This window comes from Hibiscus syriacus, unplaced genomic scaffold, assembly GCF_006381635.1.
Source record: "Hibiscus syriacus cultivar Baekdansim isolate YM2019G1 unplaced genomic scaffold, ASM638163v2 tig00110435_pilon, whole genome shotgun sequence".
Lineage (NCBI taxonomy): Eukaryota > Viridiplantae > Streptophyta > Magnoliopsida > Malvales > Malvaceae > Hibiscus > Hibiscus syriacus.
The window spans coordinates 184,075-210,619 of NW_024062736.1; the positions used below are offsets into that span (position 1 = coordinate 184,075).

The window sequence follows — 26,545 nt, forward strand, 5'->3', positions numbered from 1 at the left end:
AGTCCTTGGACATGGCTAACTCCTCCTGTACTTGGCTTCTACTTGCCTTGGCAGAAATGAATCGTATTGAGCCAACTCTCAACTCCTTCTCGATCATGGGTTTGTCCTCTTCTCTGGAAAACTCGATCCTGGGCTCATCCATCACATTGGATGACTCGGTTCCCCTCGGGTAATTTTGCAATACTTCTGGCATCTTAAGTCTGCGCCCCCTCGTTTGCTCGACTCTTACCCTGACTTAGCATCTTTGACACTTGAACTTGTGCCAAGACTGCACACATCTTCCCCATATTCACTATCTGGTTCATCATTGAGTGGATTTTCTCTACCACTCGAGGAACAACATTCCTCATCCTCAGACTTGCCTTCATCACGGAATCTCTTACCGCTATCCTCGACTTTCTGCTTTGCTTTAGAAGTGTAACACCCCCAACCCATACCCGACCCGGATACAAATCCGAGGTGTCACATTGACTTTTCAAAACCGGTACTTGTACAAACTAGTGAATAATTTTAAAACTTTTATTAAAACAACTGACTAAATTACATAAAAGATATTCATATGATTTTAGAAAAACTAATTAGAGCATATCAAATTCAAATCTTTATTTAGATGGCAACTACCATCCGCATTATAAAATACATTTTATATAATGTTTTCTGATCTGATCTTTGGAAATGAGGAACTAACCTGTCTTGCTTAACTTTTATCATTCTTCCTCTTCTTGGTACCTACGTGTGAAACAATCACACGCTAAGTCGTTGACTTAGTGAGACATATAAAACATATAATAGAAATCATAGTACATTTCATATATCAAAATACATACATATACATATACCATCATTATCGAAATCTCTATTTATCATATGATCTTGTATTTATCATTTCTGTATATCATATAACACATTTATCATTTCACAACTAAACATACATAATATCATATAATTTGTAACACCCCAACCCGTACCCGACCCGGATACGAGTTCGAGGTGTCACATTGACTTTTCAAACTTTGACTCTTGACAAAATTCAAAGAAAATTTAAAACTTTCCTTAGAGTAAAAGCAGTTTAGTTACGTAATTTGACCACAATAACCAAAATCGATCAGAGCATATTGAACTCAATCAATTAGTACATGCCAACTATATTCAAAATAACAAAAATCATTTAACTCATCTATTTTTCTGATCTGAAATCTTGTAAGGGAGATGCTGACTTGCATTGCTCCTCACAGCTTCCATATTCACTTTCTGTAACCTGAGTGTGAAACACTCACATGCTAAGTCGATGACTTAGTGAGGCATAAAGAAAACACATCTAATGGAATTCATACCCACTAATCATGCATGACTGTTTTATGCTATCAAATTATACAACTCATTTACATATACATCAACATATATTCATGTATATTATGTAACAGATACCATAACCCCTATCACACATATATCATATCATGTACACATCATATCACACATCATATACATATATCACATACATTGTTCTCATATCACCAACCTGTTTATCCTTACTAATTCCCTTGTCATTACTTCAATTCCGTCATATGAGCATATAATGAATATAAACATATTATATATATTTTAATAAACCACAATACATTACTAATTTCTATAATCATATAATATATAAAAACATAACATCTCATATCACCATGACATATATGCACTTCTACCATGTCACGAGAAATACACATATCATTATATCAAATTATGTTTTCTTTTCAAAGCCCATGTACACATGTGAGAACTATAGATATGTGAGTCTATAGAGGTTGTGCACTATGCTGTCACCACAGCTCGTATAATTGCACCGAAGTGCCACGTAGAATTGCATCGGAGTGCCGCGTAGAATTGCACCGTAGTGCCATATAATAATGTCCATAAGGACCACATATCATTCCTCAAGAATCATATACATATACTAGGGATCAAGTATGTGTCTCACCAGACTTCACACATGTTCCAAAGAATACATATATGTCCCGAAGGACAACATATCATTCCTTAAGAATCATATAATATGCCAAGGATCAAGTATGTGTCTCACCAGACTTCACACATGTTCCAAAGAATACATATATGTCCCGAAGGACCCCGTAGACCCTCTACTCTTAGCATGCCAACTATACCCCTAGCTCTCAAGACACATAACATGGGCATTTTCTTTTATACTTATCATTTCACATAACACATAGTTCAATTACTCATAGAACATTTTCATATGATTCACATTTACATATCACATAGCTTATATACTTTCTCACGTAGTTACATAGATCCATGTCATATAACATATATCCCAAAGTGCATATAATCACATATATCATATCATATAGCTTAGATCATTTCTCAGATATTCATATAAACATACATATCATATCTTGTTCACATATGATCATATATGCTTCATATAACACATAGAAACACCTAGAACACTTTCTCATAACCTTTATTAATTTTCAGAGTCCTTTCATATTACCTGATGACATATATCATATAGATATATAATAATTGATATCATATTATCTACCTTATGCTCCATTTCTTTGTATTTCCTTAGATTATAAATTATGTCATATTTCTAAACATATATCATTTAATAGTATTTTTATTTAGGTACTAATTTAATCACTTTACTTAATTCAATTTCATATATTCATTATAATCTTTTTATATAGCTCCATTATACTAATTCTCATAATAAATCATACCACTATGTACTTGTCCAACTCATGTTTCCATTATGCATATACTGTTACCCATGTTTACCTAGTTCATATCACTTCTCATAAACTCACTTTCATCATATTTTCCTATTATTACATATTTTATCTCATAACCATGTATTTACATAGTCTTATATTTCATTATCATATTACTTATATTTGTTCTCTTATGACTCTTAATAAACATCTATTTCTATTTCCCTACATCTCTCGACTTATCTTCTATATTCCTATAATTTCATAATTTATTTTATATTCTCTTAATAACACTTAATCGTGTTTTTACATAAACCACATGGCACATACAAAACATATCAATTCAGATAATCAAACATACATACACTATATTCAACTCATGCCTTTAATCATGAATTCATATGTAACACTTCAGGAAATAGACTCATCGCAAGTCTTATTCCCATCACACCATATACTATTGAATATGCACTCACCTGGTCTCACTAGTCAATCTCGATCTCTAATCTTTCCCCTGATCGATCTTACTTGCCAAATGTTCCAGAATTGCCTTATGCTCGGAATCTTTGCTTATGGCTTCACGGTGGAAAAGAAGAGAATGAAGAAGAGAAGTCTGGAACTCTCTCATATTTCCCACGTTTATAATACTCAGAAAGGAAGATAAAAAATCTTTCCCATGAAAAGACCATTTTGCCCCTTTAGTTCATCCATCTTTGCTGTTTAATCCAATATTAAAATTCTTTACTTAAACCCCAAGACTTTTAAATTTCATTTCTAAATTGAACACAAAACTTTCAAAATTTACAATTTAGTCACTGACCCTGATTTGGGATGTTACATAATTCATGGAACATATTCCATATCACCAAAAGCATATGCATCATATGTATTAAATTTGTTATTCTCTTTTTATTAGCCCATATACACCTGTGAGAACTTAAGGTATGTGAAAACATTGAGGTTGTGCACTAATGTTGTCACCACAGCTCGTATAAATTCCCTAATGGGGCACCGAACATTTGTTCAGTATTTGTCCCGAAGGACCATTAGATACGTCCCGAAGGACTGTCCCGAAGGACCACTATGTCCCGAAGGACCAATATACCGTCGACTCTTGGCATGCCAACTATACCCCTAACTCTCGTATAACATAACATGGGCATTATTATTTATGTTATCACACTTTCACATATTCACATGTATATGTCACTTTCATATAATTCATATATACATCACATAGCACATAGTATAACATATAAACTTATACATGTATCCATATATATACTTTCATATACTTCGAATAATAATGCCCTATAATTTCTCACAGTTTTACCTAATCACTTATTTCACATTAATTATATTCTAGTTTCATATATTACTTAATTCAATTTCACATAGCTTGTTACCTATATAAATATTTTCTCATAATTATCATCACATAATTCCCAAAACAATTTCCTATAGCTTCATAAATCTTTACCATATGACTCATATATTATATGTTCATTTCAGCTCATAAATCCTCTCCGTATAACTTATTTTACATGTTCATATAATCACTTCTGTCAATGTCTCCTAATTTATATATTATTCTTATATTATCCTATAAATCAATGTTATTTAACTTATCTCACTTTTCATCTAATATCATAAGTTGGTTATACAAATTCCTCATGTAATTTATATCATTTCTCTTGTTATCACATAAATCATTACTATTTTACATAGTTCGTGATCCTATAGTCACTTATAATAGCATGTGTCTATCTTATCTCATATCATATAGTTATTTAACTTAAGTCTTAAATCACATATTTATATTACATAACGTATATAATTACATCCACTACTTAAACCAGTTCACATAACTCATCACACTAACAATTATTCACTCAATTCATATAACAGATGCAATACATATAACATATGTGCCCATTTTCATGTACTCATGCAAACATAAGAATCACAATTCAAATAAATTTTAGAAGTCCCTTCCTACTATAGTACTCCATCACTAGCTCATCGCAAGCCAATGTTTATTTGATACATAAGTACAATTTAAATGGCACTCAACTTAGCCTTGCTTTGATTCGATTCTAATTCTTTGATCGTTCCGGAACAAGTTAACGTTTAGTATCTACATAATCACACATGAATTTATATCTGTATTATAACTAATATACTCTAATGATTCACTCCTTAGACTAAAAGAAAAGCAAATTTTGTCTTTCAATGAAGGTATGCATCGATGCACTCTACAGTGTATCGATGCATTCTTTAACGGTGCATCGATGCACTACTTGTGTATCGGTGCATAAAATACATTCGATGTTTCAATATTAAGGTGATGCATCGATACACGCCTTATGCATCGATGCATTAATTGCATTCGATGTTTCTATTATTAAGAAGTTCATCGATGCACTACTTGTGCATCGGTACACCTTCAACAATTTCTGGAATTTAACTTTGATGCATCGATACACATTGAATGTGCAATGATGCACCCTGCCCAGAATCCTCTTTTTGAACCTGAAAATTCATCCATTTTTGCTTAAATACTTCATGTTTCATCCCCTTTTTCATTCTTAACTCCAGTACACATACTTAAACCAATTTATACTCATTTATTTCATCTTAAACCTCCAAATCCTATATTTCATATGAAATTCAAGAATTACCTTAATTTTGCAACATGTGTTAATTCCACTTCTAACACTTTGTATGTCTTAACTAGATTGATAACAAGTCAAATTTAACTTTTAATTCTTATTATAAACTCTATTTCAAGATTTCACTCATGAACTCTAAATCTTTAATCTTCTCTAAGTCCTTTATCTTTTGATTTTAAGATAACTTAAGCTTTCCTTAAACTTAGTTATCATCTAATGATCAAAACCCATACTTAAAATCAACAAATAATCAACTAATCAGAAAACTTACCTTTGCTATGGAGACACTGGAGGAAATGAAGAAGAAGAAGAAAAGAGAGTTTCTGGAGAAATCTCTCAAGCTTATCCCATATAAATCATTATCTTATCCTTTCCAATTCAAATGACCACTTTGCCCTCTAATTCATCTAATAATTACTAACAACTTTTAGGATTTATTTCCAAATAAATCATTGAACTGATCTATTATTCTTCTTTAGTTACCAAATTCTGAAACTTTACAATTTGATCACTAACCCGGTATTGAGGATGTTACAATTCTCTCATCCTTATAAGAAAATTCGTCCTCAAATTTTCACTGTACATCTTGATAATAACATATCTTCTCATGTTCTCTTGATGATTCCCTTACTTAATACTTCATCTTTTCATTTCTTTATCCATTTATCCTCTTATAATCAAGATTTTCTTATATACAAATCATATCTTTATCACCTCTTCATAACATTAATAATCAACTTCACTTATACAGAACCTCATAGTTTACCATCTCTTGGACTTGTATTTTCTTCCTCAAAGCTCCCTTTAAAACTTGTAAATACTCTTCTCTTTGTCTTTATCATATCTATATAATCCAAATACACAACCAAATTCAAATTCATCATACTTGATGAAATTAACGTATATCATTTCCAAATTTTACAACTCTATCACCTTTACTATTACAGTTAATAAACATCAACTGTTCAATATAGGGCACAAGCCCTAATCATCCAATCATATATCTTCCGACCTTTCATCATATCTTAATCCTTGTATGTACTTTAATATACATGCTCTTGTCATATTAATTTTTTTCCGTTGAAATTTTCCTCAATTGTATGTTACTAAACTTTTCAAATTCAGACTCTTACTCAAATACAATATTATTCCTCTGTTTCAAAATCAAACAATTGTAACTTTCTTTGTCTTATAAAGTTCACCGACATACTCATTCTCAACTTTTATATCAATCCTTAGTTTTCGTCAAACATACAAATCCTTTAACCTTAATACATTCACTATCACACTACTTTATTATTCAACTTATTTCTGACAATCAAAACATATATCTTCATCAAACTATCCATATATGTATTCTTTCCAGTCCAAATAATTCATTCGCTATTTCCTTCACTTATCAAACATTTATTCCCACTCTTCTATGATACAATTCTTTTGGTTCGAATTCAACCGTTCCATTTACCGTTGTCTTATAACTGATCACTGATATACATATTCTTAAACCCTTCCTTGGTCTTTTAATATTCTCCAATTAACATCAATCTCTTCCACTTTATCTTGCCCATACTGTTAAGAAACTATTCTATTTCAGAACAATAAAGTTTCTTTAATACTACAATTTCCAATCCGTCTGAACTGATTGACTTTATTCTCTAGCAGAGAAAACAACTAATTCATATCTGGTTTAAAGCTGAAAATCATAATCCCCATCTTTCTTTTATGGTGCTTAACTTTATGAAGCACTAATTCTCTTAATCATCTGAGATTTTATTCTTCAATCCTTTTATTCCGAGCTCTCTCAAAAACTTTAATGCAATTAACCATTTCTTAAAATAAGAACAAATTCAAAATCAATAACACTATTTTAATTTAAGGCGCAAGCCTTAAACAACCAATCATATGTATCATTCTTAATCAAAATCAACTCAGCAATACATCTGCTTAACTTATTAAACTTATACTCATACACATGCATGTGTAATTCCCTTGCTTCAAGTTTATATATTTGAACTTCGTTTATCTTATGAACTGATTATCCATGTACTTATTCTTGAACTCTTCTACAACAATAATCACGTTACTTGATCTTTTAACATTCTTATGGTGACATTTGTCCACCATACTTCTAGATTACCCATGTAGTAACAAAACTACTCAATTTAACTTCTCCACTTTGGAGAAATGAAAACCTTCTAACATTATCTTCATATAATTTAATCAAATATCTATAACAATAGAACATTTCTAAAATTCACCCTTGAACTCGGGTATTCTCAACTCTCTTCGATACATTCATTCTATGAATTATAGCAATATAAAATTGATATCATACTAACATGTCATTGCACATCATATAATATTCTCTAATATTATACAGGCACTCCCTGAGATTTTCGTTCTTCTTCCTGCCTGGCCAGGGCAGGAGAATGCTGTTACCTTCAATCTATTGCCTTGTGTTTCTCTTTGGAAACTTTCATATATTAATGAGCTCATATCATTTCTTCTATCACATATCACGTGTACATATGATCATCTAATTCATATCATATAACATATCATTTGCATATGTTCACATATCATCTATTATATCATATAAACATAAATATCTAATAAATCATTCTCAGGTATTCATTTATCTTATATAACATAAAAAAAATTAACTCTATTAACAAGACAGCACACTCCTTACCCTATCAGATCAGAAAATTTTCCACTTTATGTTGGCATGTATATTTTTTTAAAACACTTTTGACTTCGTTTTAGCCTAGAATCGGCTAAACCGTAGCTCTGATACCATTAAATGTAACACCCCCAACCCGTACCCGACTCGGATACGAATCCGAGGTGTCACATTGACTTTTCAAAACCGGTACTTGTACTAACTAGTGAATAATTTTAAAACTTTTATTAAAACATTTGACTAAATTACATAAAAGATATTCATATGATTTTAAAAAAACTAATTAGAGCATATCAAATTCAAATCTTTATTTACATGCCAACTACCATCCACATTATAAAATATATCTTATACAATGCTTTTCTGATATGATCTTTGGAAAGGAGAAATTGACATGTCTTGCTTAACTTTTAAAATTCTTCCTCTTCTTTATACCTACGTATGAAACAATCACACGCTAAGTCGTTAACTTAGTGAGGCATATAAAACATATAATATAAATCATAGTACATTTCATATATCAAAATACATATATGTACATATACCATCATTATCGAAATCTATATTTATCATATGATCTTGTATTTATCATTTATGTATATCATATAACACATTTATCATTTCACAACTAAACATACATAATATCATATAATTCATGAAACATGTTCCATATCACCAAAAGCATATGCATCATATGTATTGAATTTGTTATTGTCTTTTTATTAGCCCATATACACCTGTGAGAACTTAAGGTATGTGAGTACATTGAGGTTATGCACTAATGATGTCACCACAGCTCGTATCAATTCCCTCACGGGGCACCGAACATTTATTCAGTATTCGTCCCGAAGGACCACTATGTCCCAAAGGACCACTAGATATGTCCCGAATGACCACTGGATACGTCCCGAAAGACCACTGGATACGTCCCGAATGACCACTGGATACGTCCCGAAGGACCACTATGTCCCGAATGACTAATATACCCTCAACTCTTGGCATGCCAACTATACCCCTAGCTCTCGTATAACATAACATGGGAATTATTATTTATGTTATCACACTTTCACATATTCACATGTACATGTCACTTTCATATGATTCATATATACATCACATATCACATAATATAACATATAAACTTATACAGGTATCCATATATATACTTCGAATAACAATGCCCTATAATTTCTCACAGTTTTACCTAATCACTTATTTCACATTAATTATATTCTAGTTTCATATATTACTTAATTCAATTTCACATAACTTGTTACCTATATAAATATTTTCTCATAACTTATCATCACATAATTCGCATAACATTTTCCTATAGCTTTATAAATCTTTACCATATGACTCATATATTATATGTTCATTTCAGCTCATAAATCCTCTCTGTATAACTTATTTTACATGTTCATATAATCACTTCTGTCAATGTCTCCTAATTTATATATTATTCTTATATTGTCCTATAAATCAATGTTATTTAACTTATCTCACTTTTCATCTAATCTCATAAGTTGGTTATACAAATTCCTATATATATATATATATATATAACTCATGTAATTTATATCCTTTCTATTGTTATCACATAAATCATTACTATTTACATAGTTCGTGATCCTATAGTCACTTATAATAACATGTGTCTATCTTATCTCATATCATATAGTTCTTTAACTTATGTCTTAAATCACATATTTATATTACATATCGTATATAATTACATCCACTACTTAAACCAGTTCACATAACTCATCACACTAACATTTATTCACTCAATTCATATAACAGATGCAATACATATAACATATGTACCCATTTTCATGTACTCATACAAACATAAAAAATCACAATTCAAATAACATTTTAGAAGTCCCTTCCTACTATAGTACTTCATCACTGGCTCATCGCAAGCCAATGTTTATTTGATACATAAGTACAATTTAAATGGCACTCAGCTTAGCCTTGCTTTGATTCGATTCTAATTCTTTGATCGTTCCGGAACAAGCTAACGTTTAGTATCTACATAATCACATATGGATTTATATCAGTATTATAACTAATATACTCTAATGATTCACTCCTTAGACTAAAAGAAAAGCAAATTTCGTCTTTCAATGAAGGTATGCATCGATGCACTCTACAGTGTATCGATGCATTCTTTAACGGTGCATCGATGCACTACTTGTGCATCGGTGCATAAAATACATTCGATGTTTCAATATTAAGGTGATGCATTGATGCACGCCTTATGCATCATGCATTAATTGCATTCGATGTTTCTATTATTAAGAAGTGCATCGATGCACTACTTGTGCATCAGTACACCTTCAACAATTTCTGGAATTTAACCTTGATGTATCGATGCACATTGAATGTGCATCGATGCACCCTGCCCAAAATCTTCTTTTTGAACCCAAAAATTCATCCATTTTTGCTTAAATCCTTCATGTTTCATCCCTTTTTTCATTTTTAACTCCAATACACATACTTAAACCAATCTATACTCATTTATTTCATCTTAAACCTCCAAATCTTATCCTTCATATGAAATTCAAGAATTACCTTAATTTTGCAACATGTGTTAATTCCACTTCTAACACTTCGTATGCCTTAACTAGATTGATGACAAGTCAAATTTAACTTCCAATTCTTATTATAAACTCTATTTCAAGATTTCACTCATGAACTCCAAATCTTTAATCTTCTCTAACTCCTTTATCTTTTGATTTTAAGATAACTTAAGCTTTCCTTAAACTTAGTTATCCTCTAATGATCAAAACCCATACTTAAAATCAACAAATAATCAACTAACCAGAAAATTTATCTTTGCTATGGAGACACGGGAGGAAAGGAAGAAGAAGAAGAAAAGAGAGTTTCTGGAGAAATCTCTCAAGCTTATCCCATATAAATCATTATCTTATCCTTTCCAATTCAAATGACCACTTTGCCCTCTAATTCATCTAATAATTACTAACAACTTTTAGGATTTATTTCCAAATAAATCATTGAACTGATCCATTGTTCTTCTTTAGTTACCAAATTTTAAAACTTTACAATTTGATCACTAGCCCGGTATTGAGGATGTTACAAGAAGTCTTGTTCTTATTGACTCCAAATTATTTGATGGAATCGGCGGTTATCAAGGCTTTAGACAACTCCTTGACTTCCCTTCGTGCCAACACTCTCTTCGCCAATGACTTTAATTCGAACATGAAGGTGAAGAACACATCTTCTTCTGTCAAACTTGGGACTTTGAGCATGAGTTTTCTGAATCGACTCACATACTCCTTAAGTGTCCCTTTATGCCTGAGACACCTCAACTTAGACCACGCCTCCATCTTGACATACTGTGAGTGGACTTGCTCACTCTGCACTCTCGGCTTGACGGCTTTATCTCTTGCTATCGCACCGGGTCCCTTCTTGTGCTCGACTGTTTTGACACCTGCAGTCTCGTCACATCTCAATCTTGGATTGACTACTTGAGAACTTGTAGTCGCACCATGTCTTGTTCCTTGCTTGGCCGTATTGATCCCCTCAATCGAACCAAGTCTTTTCCCTGGCTTGGCAGCTTTAACACTTGCAACCGTGCCAATTCTCGCCACTTCTCCTTCTTTCATCCTCTTCATGATGGTTGCATGGCGAAGCTTCTCGGGACATCCTCTAATCAAATGAAGACCATTACAGAAATAACACTTCAATTTTTCTTTGCTCCCATTCTTCTTTACACCGGACTTAGCCTTGTCATTTTTTCTCGATGGCTTTCCTTGGCTACGAACAGTCAATGGCTCACCTTGTCCATTCGAAGAGTTTTCTCTACCATCTCCCTGCTACACATTTTCCCGGTCTCCACCATTGTTGCCACTATCTCTAGGCATGGGCCTGGATGACACATCGCTACTTGGCTTATCACCTGCAAGATCAGTCAGCTTTCCGGCTACAACTATGGCCTCCGAAAGTCTCTGGGCATCACCTTGCTCTCTCCCGAGCATTTCCCCTGGTCTAAGTCCTTACAAGAAGGTCTTGAGCGCACCATCCAACTTCTCAATTTTCATATTCCCTTGTCTGCAGCCATCGCTCCCACTCGAATCTAGCTTCGTTTGGTTCGTTTCTGATAATTTTTGCGAACCATCGTGTATTAGAACACCTCCGTCGACAAACTCGTATCGCCGACCAAATTTTACTATTCACGAAATTCACTATTCACATAAATAGTAACCTCGCAGAAAAATTGACAAAATTCACAACCAAAAAACTCTGATTACCAGTTGTTGGGAAATAAACGAGTAATTTCCCTATAACCATATTAGAGAGAATGCAAAATAAAAACGAAAAAATAATAACCGAAATTGATAACGGAGTTCAGCCAATTATGCCTACGTCTCCGGACTGCTGTAGATATTTTACTAAAGGGAGAAAATTTACAAGTGTTTACAAAAATACTTGAGAGAGAGCTAGAATGATTTGGGGATTATATTTGAAGTTAAATGGGTTAGAGTGTTTATAATTGAAGCTTAAAGACTAGTCTTGTAAATACCCTAAAGTTCAATGACTCAATTTTGTAATTATCCTTTCACAATTTCAACAATTTGGTGTTGCCCAAATTTGTTGAATTCTTCATCCACCCATGTGGAAAAATCAACGCCCATGCCTTTGACTTTTAACACCTACTTGTGCATATTTAGGGAGATTCAACCTACAAACTTTCCCTCATACATGTCAAAAAAGCTCAAATATTCGTTATATGGTTCATAAGGGAGCATCAACCACAATAGATGTGGAGTTTGCTTTGTATTTTTTCTCCATTTCTTGCACACGAGTTTAAATCGGATGCGATCCTATAAATCCAAACGCTCAAAGATTAAACTCAATACATCAATAAGAAATTGGTCCCAAGGGCCATGAACCGTCATTTTGCTTGTGGATGACTTCAGCCATGGCGTGACCTTGGAGAAGGAAGAGCAGCCTCTCAATAGTTTGAAACATGCTGTTTTATACGCATGAAAAATATATTTCATCATCCTCATTGGGTTATATGTTGATTTAACACTTCAATACGAAACAAAAAAAATGATAATTGATGAAGCATAAGGTCTATTTATAACTGGGTATATTATTTAACTTAAATCACTTATATAATTTTATCTATCTGTCAAAATACGATTAGAACTTTAATTCTTAGTTTTAGATAAATAATTTAATTTAATTTAATTTGATATTAAATAGTTCGAAAAGATATTGTACATGATAAATTGTATTTGTTCATCGTTAGGATTCGTGATTAATATTTTCTAGTTCTTATAAAATTTGTAAACTATGATGTGCATGCTTTTTATTTGATCAAATTAATTTGTCATCAATATATTTGATTGGTTAAATCTTTTAACTTATATATTCTTAATTATATTAGTAAATATATTGTAAGTATATTAAAAAAAAATTAATTCATTAGATTCGATTATAAATTTTAATTATCAATAAAATTAATTTAGTAAAAATCGATTAAACCGATTGGATAGATTAATTGAATTATAACCTAATAGTGCTCTCGGCAGTCACTAATACCATGTTTAGCAGCAGAGAAAGAGGGTTTACTTAAAAAAAAAAAGGGAAAACACTTTTAATATAGCGATAAACATTGACACTCAGAATCCTGATGGACACGAAAAGACATGCCGGATCTTAAAAGTTGGTCTTTGGTTTGGGATATTTGTGTTCATCGAGATTCATTTTCTGGGGTGTCTCTGCTGCTAAGTATTTCTCTCTTTTCTGTGGTGCACATTGGAGATCACAGTCAAAACGAGGTTTGGGGTTCTTTCAACTGCTTATGCCTCTTTAACATTCACTTAATTCGACGTTTTCGGTTCCTTTTCACATTCATTAATCATGTTGGTATACTTTATCTGCACTTTGCGTTTATTTTTGGCACTTCATTCAAATTTTGCTTTCTTGGGTTTAAGAAAATTTTAGTCTGGTATTTGATTTGAATTTAGAAAACAAAGATACCCAAAATTTTGAAAAATGAAATTTGAGGAAGAATCGTGATCAAACTAGATATAGAATGAAAGAAAGTCATAAGAAACTGAGGAAATTAGAAATAGTTTCATAATTATTGATGTTTGCATATGAATTGTTGACCATCTGATGCAATTTTTAGTTGATTCTAACTGGCTAAATAATAGTGGAATGAAAACCATCAAACTGGAAACCTTTTTGAATGAGAACATGTTTGATTTACATTTATTATCGAATGAATAGATGTGAATTGAGGATATAAAAATAGGTAAGCTTAAGGAAACAGGCTAGTTATAGAAATAATGTCCGGTAACATAAGTTTCTTATCATATACTTTTAATAAACAATTAAATGTATAAAAGAGGCGTTGCAGAACCATTATGTCCCTTAGATAATGGTATGGCTCGGTTGGTTCATTCTTAATTCAAACATAATACAGACACGGTTAGATGCTAGCTAAATGTCATGTAGATTGTAGCCTCATAACTTAATTGTTAGAGTTTTCGTTTAACTTAATTGTTAAGAGTTTTATTTTCTGTTTACTCTGTACTCTACATCTTATCTAATTAAGAGATTAGATAGGATATTAATTAGATTAAGCTAACTCCTAGTGGGACACTAAGAATTGCATTCCTATTGTATCTTCATTGTAAATCTGCCCATATAAGGCCTAACCTATGTAATTGTTTTCGAAGTGAGAAAATACAGAGAATTCAATTTCTTCTCTGTTCCAAAAACTTTCTTCTCTATTTCTACAAATCATTAAAAACAAATTACTCTTGAAATCAAGGCATGACTGGAATCTTTCTACCTAGTATTTTATTGATGAGTGCCTACTTATGTGAAACTGGTCTTAGCTTTTCAGTCTTATTCCACTCTACTGATACCTAACCTTACCTGTAACACTTCTATTTGGAAAATTGGAATTTATACTCCCACTTTTACTGTAGATGTGAAGAGGTCTAGCATAGTCATTTTGATTAAGAGTAAGTGGGAGTTGGGGTGGTGTTGGTGCCTCATTTCCAACTAGTTTTAACTGAAAAAGTGGAAGAACCAACTTTTTTTCGCACAGCAGAATTATTGACAGTGTTATCATCACATTTGGAACATCTGAGACCAGTTAGACTTAGATTTTTTGTTTCTGATCTTCAGTTTTCTGAATTGTAAATGGCTTTGATATTTTTTTTTCACAAAAGAATGTCTTAGATTGTTATAATTGCTGCAGTCTTTTGTGTAGTTATGGTACATGTGACCCACTATGAAGGTTTATAATGTTTGTCTTTAGGGATGACAAAAATAGTGACCAAAAAGAAGGGGAAAATGTCTAAATGTATTAGGGAATCATAGTAACAATCGCGGAACCGTTACGGACTTACATGTTAGACCCTTAGATAATAGTATGGATTTAATTGGTTCACTCTTGAACTGAATACAATTAGATGCTAGATAAATATCCGGTTTGTCTGCTTTTTAGTCTTATTCCACTCTACTGATACTGAATCTTACCTAAAAGAATTGTATTTGGAAAAATGGAATCTATAATCCCTCTTTTATTGTAGATGTTAAGTGTTCTAGCTTTGTCAGTTCAATTAAGAGTAAAAGTGGGGGTTGGTGAAAAAGAAAAGAGCAAGAAACAACTTTTTTGCACAGCGAAATTATTGATAGGGTTATCATCACATCTGGAACATTTGAGATCAGTTAGACTTACATCTTTTGTTTCAGATCTTCAGTTTTCTCTATTATAAATGGCTTGAATATATTGGTTTTTTCTTACAAAATTTGTCTTAGCATTGTTATAAATGTTGCAGCCTTTTGCATAGTTATGCTATATGTGACCTGCTATTAAGGTTTATAAGTTCATCTAGATTGATGATAAAAATAGTGGCAGAAATGGTTTAAAAATGCGAGGAACACATAAATATTTGGTATCAATTGTAAGATATAAAGCTTCAGAGTTTGATTTGAACATATCATATCATATTATGAGTAAAAGCGTTCACACTCATCCATTTGGCTGTGATTCCACCCCACCCCCCTTTTTCTTCGTTAACATACCTTTTGCAAGGTTTCATACAGCTCTACTGAATTTACTTATTGCGATCATTTCATCATTACTATTAAAAAATGAACTATTCTGCTAATTTTTGGTGTTAGAGAAAATATTTATTTGTGCAAATGTCTAATAGAATTTTCTGGCTTAAGTCACACCATTTACACCTGTTGTCATGTTAATTCCATAGCCTACTATGTTATCATGTTAAGTTCTTTTCATATATTTGGAGACAATACTCCTATACTTGGCTCAAATGTGTAAAGCATAAGTATCAGAAAATGAAGAATCCGGATTTCTTGATTGACAATGAAACCGGGCTTAAAATCAAAATATTGGTCTTAACCAAAAATATCTTGCATCATGCAATGATCTGCATTTCTATTAGAAATGTTACATTTCATACTAATTTAATGTAATTAATGGAGGTTTGGAATTATTACCTATTATAATATTTTTATTATTTTGTTACCAATTCTTAGCTGATCTTAAGTGTTTTGCCTTTTTTGAGGAAAATGTCCGGGTAGGTTACCGTACGAAGTGTATGGTGCTCTGCAAACCCTGTGGCCCTAGGGTAAGTTGAATCACTTGGACAACTTTACACCAACAATTAATGAATTTTGTTTTCCTGATAAAAAGGTTTCTTTTATGAAGTAATTGCAGTATCCTGCAAATCTTGAATTATTTAGTGCCATTATATTTTCCTAGTAGATAAATTTGGTAGGCTTATTTCATTCTTTTGCAGCTATGGCAGGTATATTATGGAATTTAACTTCCATTCCCATCCAAGCACCTAAAGTGTGATTTTGTTTAATCATGCCAACCTAGGACATTAAAGCATTGCCATTTACCAGTAAGTCCTAAAAGGAAAATCGAATAGTTTATTTTTATTACATCTCTGCCATTGTAATATATGGTAGGAAGTAGAGGTGGCTAATCGGAGAACGGGACTTGGATAACTCCAAATAATTAGTCTAGCCATCAAAGTCCTATAAATAACATGTTTTTGTTCTCAAACTTCACAAATCCATCCTTTAAACAAATCTTTTCGCTGTTGTTCTAATAGTTTCTCAATGACAGGATTTTTGCTCAATGTCAAACGTAGAAGGAATCAGAAGTCTACGACACAAGGAGAAAATGCTCTGCAGGATGCTGATACCAAACATCGACCGGGCCAATGGTGCAATATCAAGAAGCTTTTCGAAGAATACTCAGATGCATATGAAAAACTGCAAGCTGCAAAACTTCGAGCCAAGCAACTTGAACAGATGAAGATGGAGAACCAAAGAAAGGGCCAATGGTTGGTGGATAGATCACTTGATGAACTCAGAAGCTGAAAAAGCATCGCCAGGAACGTTTGGCTAATAATGCCTCTTCAACTTCCGTGTCAGCAGGAGGAAGTAATGCTTCCCCGAATTGATCTACCTATGGTTGTTCTTCTGTGGATCTTCAAGAACAATTTTGAAAGTCGATAATAATAATAATAATAATAATAAAAAAGATGGTTTTCCCATGTCTACCATGTTTTCCCCTTCTTTTAGTTTGCTTGGCTGATTCAATTCATGAAAGATGGCGTTGTTACCCAGGTTGAATCCATGAGTTAATGTATGATATGCTTTCATGAGAGGCTAGACATAGTTGTTCGCATATATTTGGAATACAGGAAAAGCAATGAGGAGACAGATAAACTGTTATTGTCTGCATATTTTTTAGGGACTGAAACTCCCTTTGGTCTTGTATGAATTTGTATGATAGATGATTATATTTGTAATGCCTTAGTACTGTTTGTTTGTATTGGAAAACATTTCAAGCTGGTTATCTATCTACATGAGTGAATTGAAGTTAAGAATTTGTGGTGATGCAAAGACGGTTATTTAATTTTGAGTTGATTGTGTTAATGTGATAGATGATGTATAAAAGAAGATTTATTACAGTTGAGAGTGTGGCGCTGCTGAATGTATTAAGAAATCTTTGTGAAGGAATATTCTTAGCGATCAAATAATAGGTGGTCACATAGAGGGCGAACATTAACAATTTCCAAGTATAAGTATGTATTGATGTATTAAAAAAATGAAAGAGTATGGAGCTGCATTAATAGAATGTCTTGACCTGTGTGTCGATGTGGGAGCTGTTGGCAGTAGAGCTGCCTATTGGAAATATGAAAGAGAGTATGGAGCTGCATGAGAATGATTCGATAGTTGAGATTACCCATCAGAAAAGGAGGATAGATGGTAAGAAAATGATTAAGCCCAATGAGAGAGAAGAATATTGGTAAAGATTATGACAAATCACTGAAGATTAGAGAGATGGCTTTCTCAATGGAAGAGACCAAGTGTTTTCACTGTTCAATGTTAGATGGAAAGTCCTTTTCATAAGAAATAATGATGTTACCAATAAATCCTAGAATCATAGTACAATCCAAGCGGAAGTTAGGATGATAAACATAAGGTTAAGAGTCTAGTTTTTCAGATGGGTTTTAGGTTTTGGGGCACCATCAGGTTTTATTGCTTTGCCAACTCTGCTGGTCCTTGTAAGTTAAGCAACAAATTCATGGAATCAAAATGATGTAAGAGGCATCTAGACACATTTGCATGAAAAAGAAAAAAATCCTTCTTAAACAAAAGGCTTTCAGAATGATATTCTGTTGAATCAAAACCTATGACTTTCATTTTCTTTTTTCTTTTTTTTTTATTAGCTATGACTTTCATTTTGCTAGACAGAGAACACAGTTTAAACATATACATATGTGCCTTATGGAACTTGGAGTGTTAATAATTATAAGTAGAACTATAAGTACAAAACAAACAATTCCAGTTATGATATCACTATCAGAACAAAACAAACAATTGTCTTTTCATCTCAGGAAGAAGAAAACAAAACTTTGATGGCAATAATAGTCATATAGTGAACAACAGAACATCATTTTCACTCTGCAGCTACATTCTCACCATCATTTCCCCCAGTCTTGGTACCTGCCAAAGTGCTAATATTGTCACTTGCATTGTTGTCCTTGTAGATTTTTGAAGCATTATTGTTGTCATTCTCAGCCGAATTCCCATTGTTGTGAGTGTTGCTTTGAGAAGCATTGTTGTTTTCATTCTGACCCGCATTTTCATTGTTGTAGGTATGAGCCATATTAGTTTCATCCTGATTTTTGGTTTCCTGGTTGTTTGTGTTGCCCTTAACACCATCATTGTTTTCATTCCGGCTTGCATTGTCATTATTGGTGTTGTCGTCGTTCTTTAAATTCTGAGAAGCATTATTCTCGTTCTGACCTGCAATTTCTTTGTTAGCAATGCTCTGACCAGCATAGTTCTCATTCTTACCTGCATTCTCATTGTTGGTGTTGATTTGAACAGCATTATTATTCTCATTCTGACTTGCATTCTCACCGTTGTTGTAATTCTGGGAGGCATTCTTCTCATTCATACCTGCTTTCTCATTGTTGGTGCCAATTTGAACAGCATTGTTATTCTCATTCTGACTTGCATTCTCACTGATATTGTTGTTGTAGTTCTGGGAAGCATTATTCTCATTCTGACTGGCTTTTTTGTTTTTGGTAATGCCCTGAGCAGCATTGTTCTCATTCTCACTCGCGTTCTCATGGTTGTTAGTGTTGATCTGAACAGAAGTTTTATTTTCATTCTGACTTGCATTCTCATTGTTGCTGGTATTGATCTGAACGGCATCATTGTTCTCATTCTGATTTGCATTATCATTGTTGCCGGTATTGATCTGAACGAAATCATTGTTCTCATTCTGACCTGCATTATCATTGTTGTTGTTGCTCTGGGAATCATTATTCTCATTCTGACTTGCATTATCATTGTTGTTGTTGCTCTGGGAAGCATTATTCTCATTCTGTTCAGCATTCTGGTTGTTGGTAACACTCTGAGCAGCATTTTTCTCATTTTGACCAGCATTCTCATTGTTGTTGTTGCTCAGAACAGTATCATTGCTCTCATTCTGATTTGCTTTCTCATTGTTGCTCTGGGAAGCATTATTCTCATTCTGACTTGCGTTGTCATTGTCAGTATAGCTCTGAGCAGCATTACTCTCATTTTGAACAGCATTCTCGTTGCTGCTGTTGTTGTTGTTCTGAGCATCTCCATTTGCATTTGCAATATCATTAGTGTTTCTCTGATTGCCACTGCTGCTCTCTCTCCCATTTACATTTGCAGCATTGTTGGTTTCGCCGCCACTCTCATTCTCATTCTGACCAGCATTCCAGTTGCTGTTGTTGTTCTGAGCAGCATTTTCATTTAAACTTGAATTGTTATTATCCTTTTCAGTAACATCTTCATTTGCATTTGCAATAACATTAGTGTTGCTCTGATTGTCACTGCTGTTGTCTCTCCCATTTACATTATTGTTGGTATCGCTGCCACTCTCATTCTCATTCTGAACAGAACCGGCATTATCATTAGTGTTCAAGGATGCTGTCCTCCCTTTGGCAATTGAAGAATCAGAAGAATGGTCTTCTTCATTCTGGCCATTATTTGAATTACCAATTGTGTTTAACGAAACAAGGTTTTCTCGTGTACCCTCTACTCCAGAATAATTGTTGGATTCGTCAATCTGAACTCCATCATTTTGGCTTGTAACTGAGGATGAAGAATTGCTGTCCGTTCCTCTCCGTGCATCAGAGTTCTCAGTCTGCCCATTTGATTCAACAGATTCAGAGTTACTGGTAGAACTTGCAGAACCTCTGTTAGCTCCATTCATGTGCTCAGTCAAAGTAGCAATTGCATTTAAATCTAACTGTCCGCCATCACCACCTGATTTGGATTTCTCCGATTGCTGATCACTTTCATTCTGAGTTGAATTTGATGTTGCCTCTGAACCATTCTGATGCATATTTGAGTTTGCATCTGTCATTGAAGCCTCGGTGCTCTCATTACCACTATCTTGATTGTTTTCATTTGTTTCATTTTCCTGCACGTTTGACTCATTAAGATGGACATTTGTTGCGTCACTGTTATTTGATCCTTTCTCCTGGTCAAGTTCATTTTTACCTCTGTTTTCCAATTGCTCAGACTGGTTTGAATTTTCTGAACCACCCGTCTCATTGTCAACTGATACATGTCGGGTATCATGGATTACTTCGCTTGAAGCATCACCCCCCTTGTAGTGTTCTTCTCTTGCTTCTCCATTGTTCCTGTCAGCTCCATCACGGAGATGATCATCTGAAGTACCTAAATTTTCTATCTCACCTCCACTCTTCTCAGTCTCTTTCATGCCACTTTCTGCTGCATTACTCTCTTCCCCAATATGGTTATTTTCCTTCTCTCGACTCTCCTTGGTGTTTTCTTTCCCCTCAACTGCCTTATTTTCCCCATCCTCTGCATTGACTTCACTCGCCTTGTTTTCACTCTCCTCTTTACTCTCTTCTAACACTTTATCTTTGCTAACATTCTCTTTAGTCTCTTCACTCTCCAGGTCTTCGCTTCCCTTCTCTTCAATCTTAGTGTTCCGACGTTCTTCATTTTCCTTCTCTCCATCTATAGAATTTGTGTGTGACCGGTTTCCTCTTCCGCCTTAACATCATCGCGCTCAGCCAACACATAATCCTCTCCATTCCCTCTTCCTTCACTTCCAGTTTCCTCAAGCTTGTTATCTTCTTCTCCAATCTTCCTTCCTTCCTCGTCTTCATCCTTGACCCGCACATCCTTAATAACTGTTTCCTCTGCTTGAGGAAGGTCCTTTCTCCCCAACTTTATGACTTCCTTGGTGGATTTCTCGTACTCGGCTTTCTTCTCACTATTGTGCCAAACTTGGCAAAGCAGCCAAATGCAAATAGCGGCCAGAACACATATTTGGAGAGCATGCTTTACCTTCAAACCTTTGGATCTTTGATTCCTATAAGATGAAACCCTGAACATGGTGCACTCTCTCCAACAAATCTGCCCCAAAACACCACAAAACATCAAATTTCTTCTGTATTTACACAGTCATTCATTACAACATCGAGAACATTTAATAACACGACAGAATGAAAACGAAAACTCAAGCAGACAATGTTTCTATTGTTAAAATGCAATACATGCAAAAAAAAAACAGATCATCCCATGAACTAAAGCTCAAATGGTAGATTACCATGAACATGAATATATTCAGTTCAAATTTCCATATGAGAATATGGTCGAACACACTAATATTAACAATTACAACTGATCCAATCCACAGAATGACGATAAATAATGAATGAACAATAGGAAGGTTGACAAAATTCGGAAAAGATATCAATGGCACACCATCCAAACAACAGGAATCCAACGCTCTTACAGCTTTAACCAAGACACAAACGTCTTATGAAGAGATAACAAAGGAAAAGATGAATACAATGCAGGATCAAAATTGCACTAAAAATCTGAAACAAATCAACCACTTAAATTTTAAAAGAAAACCCGGTTTTAACACCCGAAAATTAAATTGAAAAAGCTTGGATAGAGACTCACCTGGAATCCAAAATGATCAGGAAGGACTAACAAGGGAAACTCTTTGCTTTTTAAAGTGAATTCCGAGAATGGTAATATTTCCAGGAATTTGGACGAAATGGAAAAAAAGAAGGAAACTTGATTCAAGAATTAAAAGCTATGGGGTGGGTGACAAAATGAGATTGGATCTCGAAATGGCAAATCAGAGAGTTTGGAACACATAAATGGTGCATTCGTGCTCCTTAAAGTGGCATTCCATTGATCTCTGCAAAACTAAAAATTCTCCTGCATTCTCATTCTCTTTTGTCTTCACACTCTTAATGGCGCGTGTAATTACATGATATGTATACTACGCCGTTTTTCGGTTCAATCGCTTTCAATTTGGGTTATAAGGTCTTATTTTGATTTTGATCCCTCTACTATACTTACATTTATTATTTAATCAATATATTTGAATTTGATATAATTTAATCTCTTTCTTTTATAAATTTATAAAATAATTTTAAGTTGAGATAATATAATATAATTTAACATTAACTTGCTTGTATCTTACAATTCTTTAATTTCATTCAACTGTATCACTTAACTTCTATTATTAATCTATTTTATTATTTAGATCTTAAATTCCCTGTTTATAGCTTGTACACTTAACAGGCAAAGGGCGGAGGATTCAAACCTTTGAATGAATTACTGAGGTTAGTCCTTTTCACGTGCTACTGTCGTTGAAATTTTGATTATATATTTACTTAGCTATGACCCCATGACTTTTGGTTGTTGCAGCTGTGTCTGGCCTTTAATTTCGCTGCTGTCATTCAGGAATTTGATAGCTTGCGAGCTTAGCTACTGTTTAGTTGATTGATTTAAACAGTCAAAATTGCAGTACATATGGAACGAAAGACTTGTCTAATCATCTCTGCATGAAGAATGCTTAGAAAAAGATAAACGCAGATATAAAAATATGCCAATTTAATATCCCATCAAGTTTAAACGTTGGTTTCTTATCTCTGAGAGTAGATTAATCGACTGATTTAATGAGAATAATAGTATGAACTATGAAGGTGCAACATCTTCAAACATCTGAATCTCAAAAGCAAGAGAACATGTACTAAAGCAAATCTATATATTCTCTTACACTGATTTACAAAGTGCAAAAATAGGTAATCGACGCGATTACCTAAACTCCTGTTTCTGGAAAATAATATATTCAGGGGTTGAAGATGAAGTTCCCACATTTGCATTTCCAACTCATGGGCTTGTGGTTGGAATTATCAAGTCCTCTAGCGTAAGCAGCATGGAAGTTCAATGTTGAAATATTCATGTTCCCATTTCTGACTGGTGGATCTATAGGCACTTGAATGGCTTCACAATGCTCGCATGAGCTGCATCTTCTCTCACACCTTGGCGGCCTTGACCCTATCCGACCTCTCAATATTTCCTTTTCTTCATTTGCTGCCTATCCAACGTAAGAAGAAGAAGAAGAAGAAGAAGAAGAAGAAGAAACATTATTAGCATTCATTGTATGATAATGAGATGAGGAAACACAGTTTTTTTTAATTAATGCAAATTGACTGTTGGCGTCTTACCTTGGAAAAGGTATTAGATTTGGGGTTTGGCCTAGCTGAAAATCAAGAACAAGTTTGGATTCAAAAACTATTTTTCAAAACTTATTGGTTGTGATGAATAAGATGCTAAATTACGTACCTTCAGCTTTGAATCTAACTTGGGTCGGGCTTAAAATCAAGAGAAAAATAAGGAAAAAGTGGCAATGTCTTGGGCAAAGTATGAAACTGTGAGTAGCAACCATTTTGATGAAGAGCACAATAGGCGTTTCAGTGAATGAATTGACAGCTTAATATAAGCGTTGTCTCACACTCTGTTGAAATGATGGAACGTGGAAGGACAAATTAATGCAAGCGTTCTGCAGAAATTATAGTGAAGAAGGAAGAAATCATTTAATAACCTCGTTTCTTGAGCCCTTTTTTCCTACAAAGATTTTCAAATACAGACAAGTTAATACAAGATATGCTGCAAACGACAGTAAAAATAGAAACCTTGAAGAAGAGAAGATAATGGAGTTCAAGCCTCAGGAAAAAGAGGAGCTCAACAAAGAACATCAGAAACGCCACCGAGTTCCCACAAAAGGACATGAAATAAAAGCTGTGGGAAATTTGGGTAATTTCCCTTTCGTTGGTTACTGAGCAGTTCCAATTAATCACGCCATACCTTGGTCCTTGTAACGAAAAGAGGAGAAAATAATGTAAATGTATCTTCTTCTCTCCTCGTATCTCTCTTATTGTTTTCAATTATGATAGTTAAACCACCTGCGATAAGCTCATGTCTTGATGCACAATCTGATGTGATTTTCTTTGATTGATCATCTTTTTCATACTCTTTTTTCTGTTTCCCTGGTAATTGATAGTACATGTGAATCCTATGGTTATTTTTCCTTCTTTTTGTCCCTCGTCTTCTTGGATTTTTCTTCTTCTTTTTCTATATATAGAATGTTTAATTAATTTTGTGGATTGTATTCAATACACCGTTAATAGATTATATGTCATCTATCTTATGAATACAATAAAAATATATAAGTATTTATAAATAAGTAATAAAATTACAATATGTATTTTAATATTTTTTGGAAACAATATGAGATAATTATAATATATCATGTGTTTATAATTTTTTTAGGCTATTGACATACATATACATCTCACAAATATAATTACTTGAACTCACAGGCGGATGCTCTAAGTCCCATAAGGGTAAGAGGTCAGGTGCATACCCATCATTTTTAAAAAAATATATATTATAAAATTTTTGGACCCTCAATCTTAAATTTCTAAATCCGACACTGCTTGAACTCAAGTCCTTTAAAAAGAACAACATTAATTTTTTTTCACTCAAGCCACTTAATGATTTCATATCTCTTAATATATTTTATTTTATTTTATTCATTAAATAAAATTATATATATAATTCATAAATGGTATATAAGAATTATACACCGATGATATATCATATATAATCCCTTAGTTTTCTACCATTAATTATGTTTATCTATTGAGGTTGATAAATAAACTATTTTATAGGATAAAAACTCAATTCCTTTCCAGACAGCCATCAATTATACGAGAGAGTAAAATGTATCTTAGCACCTCACCAAAATAAACAAATTTGTTTAGGGGCTAGTTTACTAAGATTGTATTAATTTCTTGAATTAATTTTTTTTAGAATGATGATCGAAAAAACTTTTTTAAATTTAATAACAATATTGAACGCTAGATTCGATTCTTAGAAGGTTGATATTCATGTCCTAAAGATGTTTTTTAAAGTTACTTACTGTTTGGTTACTTTGCCGGCATTTCTTTTAGTGTTGGGGTTGTCCACTGTTCAGTATGGGATGCTTGGTTGCTTATTGATCCTTAGATAAACAGCTACTCCCAATGGTAAGGTGCACTCTTTTTTTCTATTTAGGTTTAGGGAGGTTTTTTTAATGAGGGCTTTATTATTGGTTTGTTTTGTATGCTTCTTCATATATATATCATATAAAACTCTTTCAAAAAAATTTATATTTTATTTCTAACTAAATACTAACCAGTTAATGTAACCTCTTCGGTCCGGTTTATGACTAGAATGGATAGGAGGTCTTACAAAGATTGCCAAAGTTTAAGGGCTAATTTGATCTAAGAAAAAGTTTAAGACCAATTTGACCAAAGTTATAAATTCGTGGGTCATTTTGTGTTATAAACCTATTAAAAATAGTTATAAAAAAACTCTGGTTATTTTTTATCTGGTAAAGTATGGACTATGGAGCCATGGCCCAATATATAAGGGTGTAAAATTTGTGGCTCTGTTGTGCAAATCTGGCCCGTTTGAAACAGAGTAAGAAATTGCAAAGCAACACTTCAGAAACTGATTGGTAAAAACAAAGAAAGAGCGGTGCAGCAGATGCT

General features: G+C 33.3%; 2 protein-coding genes across 2 annotated transcripts; both read right to left on the reverse strand.

Annotated features, from left to right (window-relative positions):
- Positions 1-677: 677 nt before the first annotated feature.
- LOC120125596 (putative uncharacterized protein DDB_G0286901) lies at positions 678-22,037 on the reverse strand. The gene is made up of 3 exons (XM_039143991.1): positions 21,677-22,037; positions 19,000-21,635; positions 678-688 (listed from the first exon to the last, which is right to left on the reverse strand). The coding sequence occupies exons 1-2, from the start codon at positions 22,035-22,037 to the stop codon at positions 19,081-19,083; spliced, it is 2,916 nt and encodes a 971-aa protein (XP_038999922.1). The 3' UTR covers positions 678-688; positions 19,000-19,080.
- Positions 22,038-23,796: 1,759 nt separating this feature from the next.
- LOC120125640 (EPIDERMAL PATTERNING FACTOR-like protein 2) lies at positions 23,797-24,526 on the reverse strand. Its single transcript, XM_039144020.1, has 3 exons — positions 24,294-24,526; positions 24,176-24,210; positions 23,797-24,045 (listed from the first exon to the last, which is right to left on the reverse strand). Exons 1-3 carry the CDS (start codon positions 24,394-24,396, stop codon positions 23,797-23,799), a joined length of 387 nt encoding a protein of 128 aa, XP_038999951.1. The 5' UTR covers positions 24,397-24,526.
- Positions 24,527-26,545: the final 2,019 nt, after the last annotated feature.

What these genes read in the sequence shown, in the direction of transcription:
- LOC120125596 (XM_039143991.1), bottom strand. Translation starts at nt 22,037, where the DNA reads ATGTTCAGGGTTTCATCTTATAGGAATCAAAGATCCAAAGGTTTGAAG. An exon ending in TAAGGCGGAAGAGGAAACCG is followed by an intron (nt 21,636 to 21,676) that starts GTCACACACAAA and finishes AGGAAAATGAAG; the next exon opens with AACGTCGGAACACTAAGATT.
- LOC120125640 (XM_039144020.1), bottom strand. Translation starts at nt 24,396, where the DNA reads ATGGTTGCTACTCACAGTTTCATACTTTGCCCAAGACATTGCCACTTT. An exon ending in AGTTAGATTCAAAGCTGAAG is followed by an intron (nt 24,211 to 24,293) that starts GTACGTAATTTA and finishes CTTGATTTTCAG; the next exon opens with CTAGGCCAAACCCCAAATCT. An exon ending in AATCTAATACCTTTTCCAAG is followed by an intron (nt 24,046 to 24,175) that starts GTAAGACGCCAA and finishes TACGTTGGATAG; the next exon opens with GCAGCAAATGAAGAAAAGGA.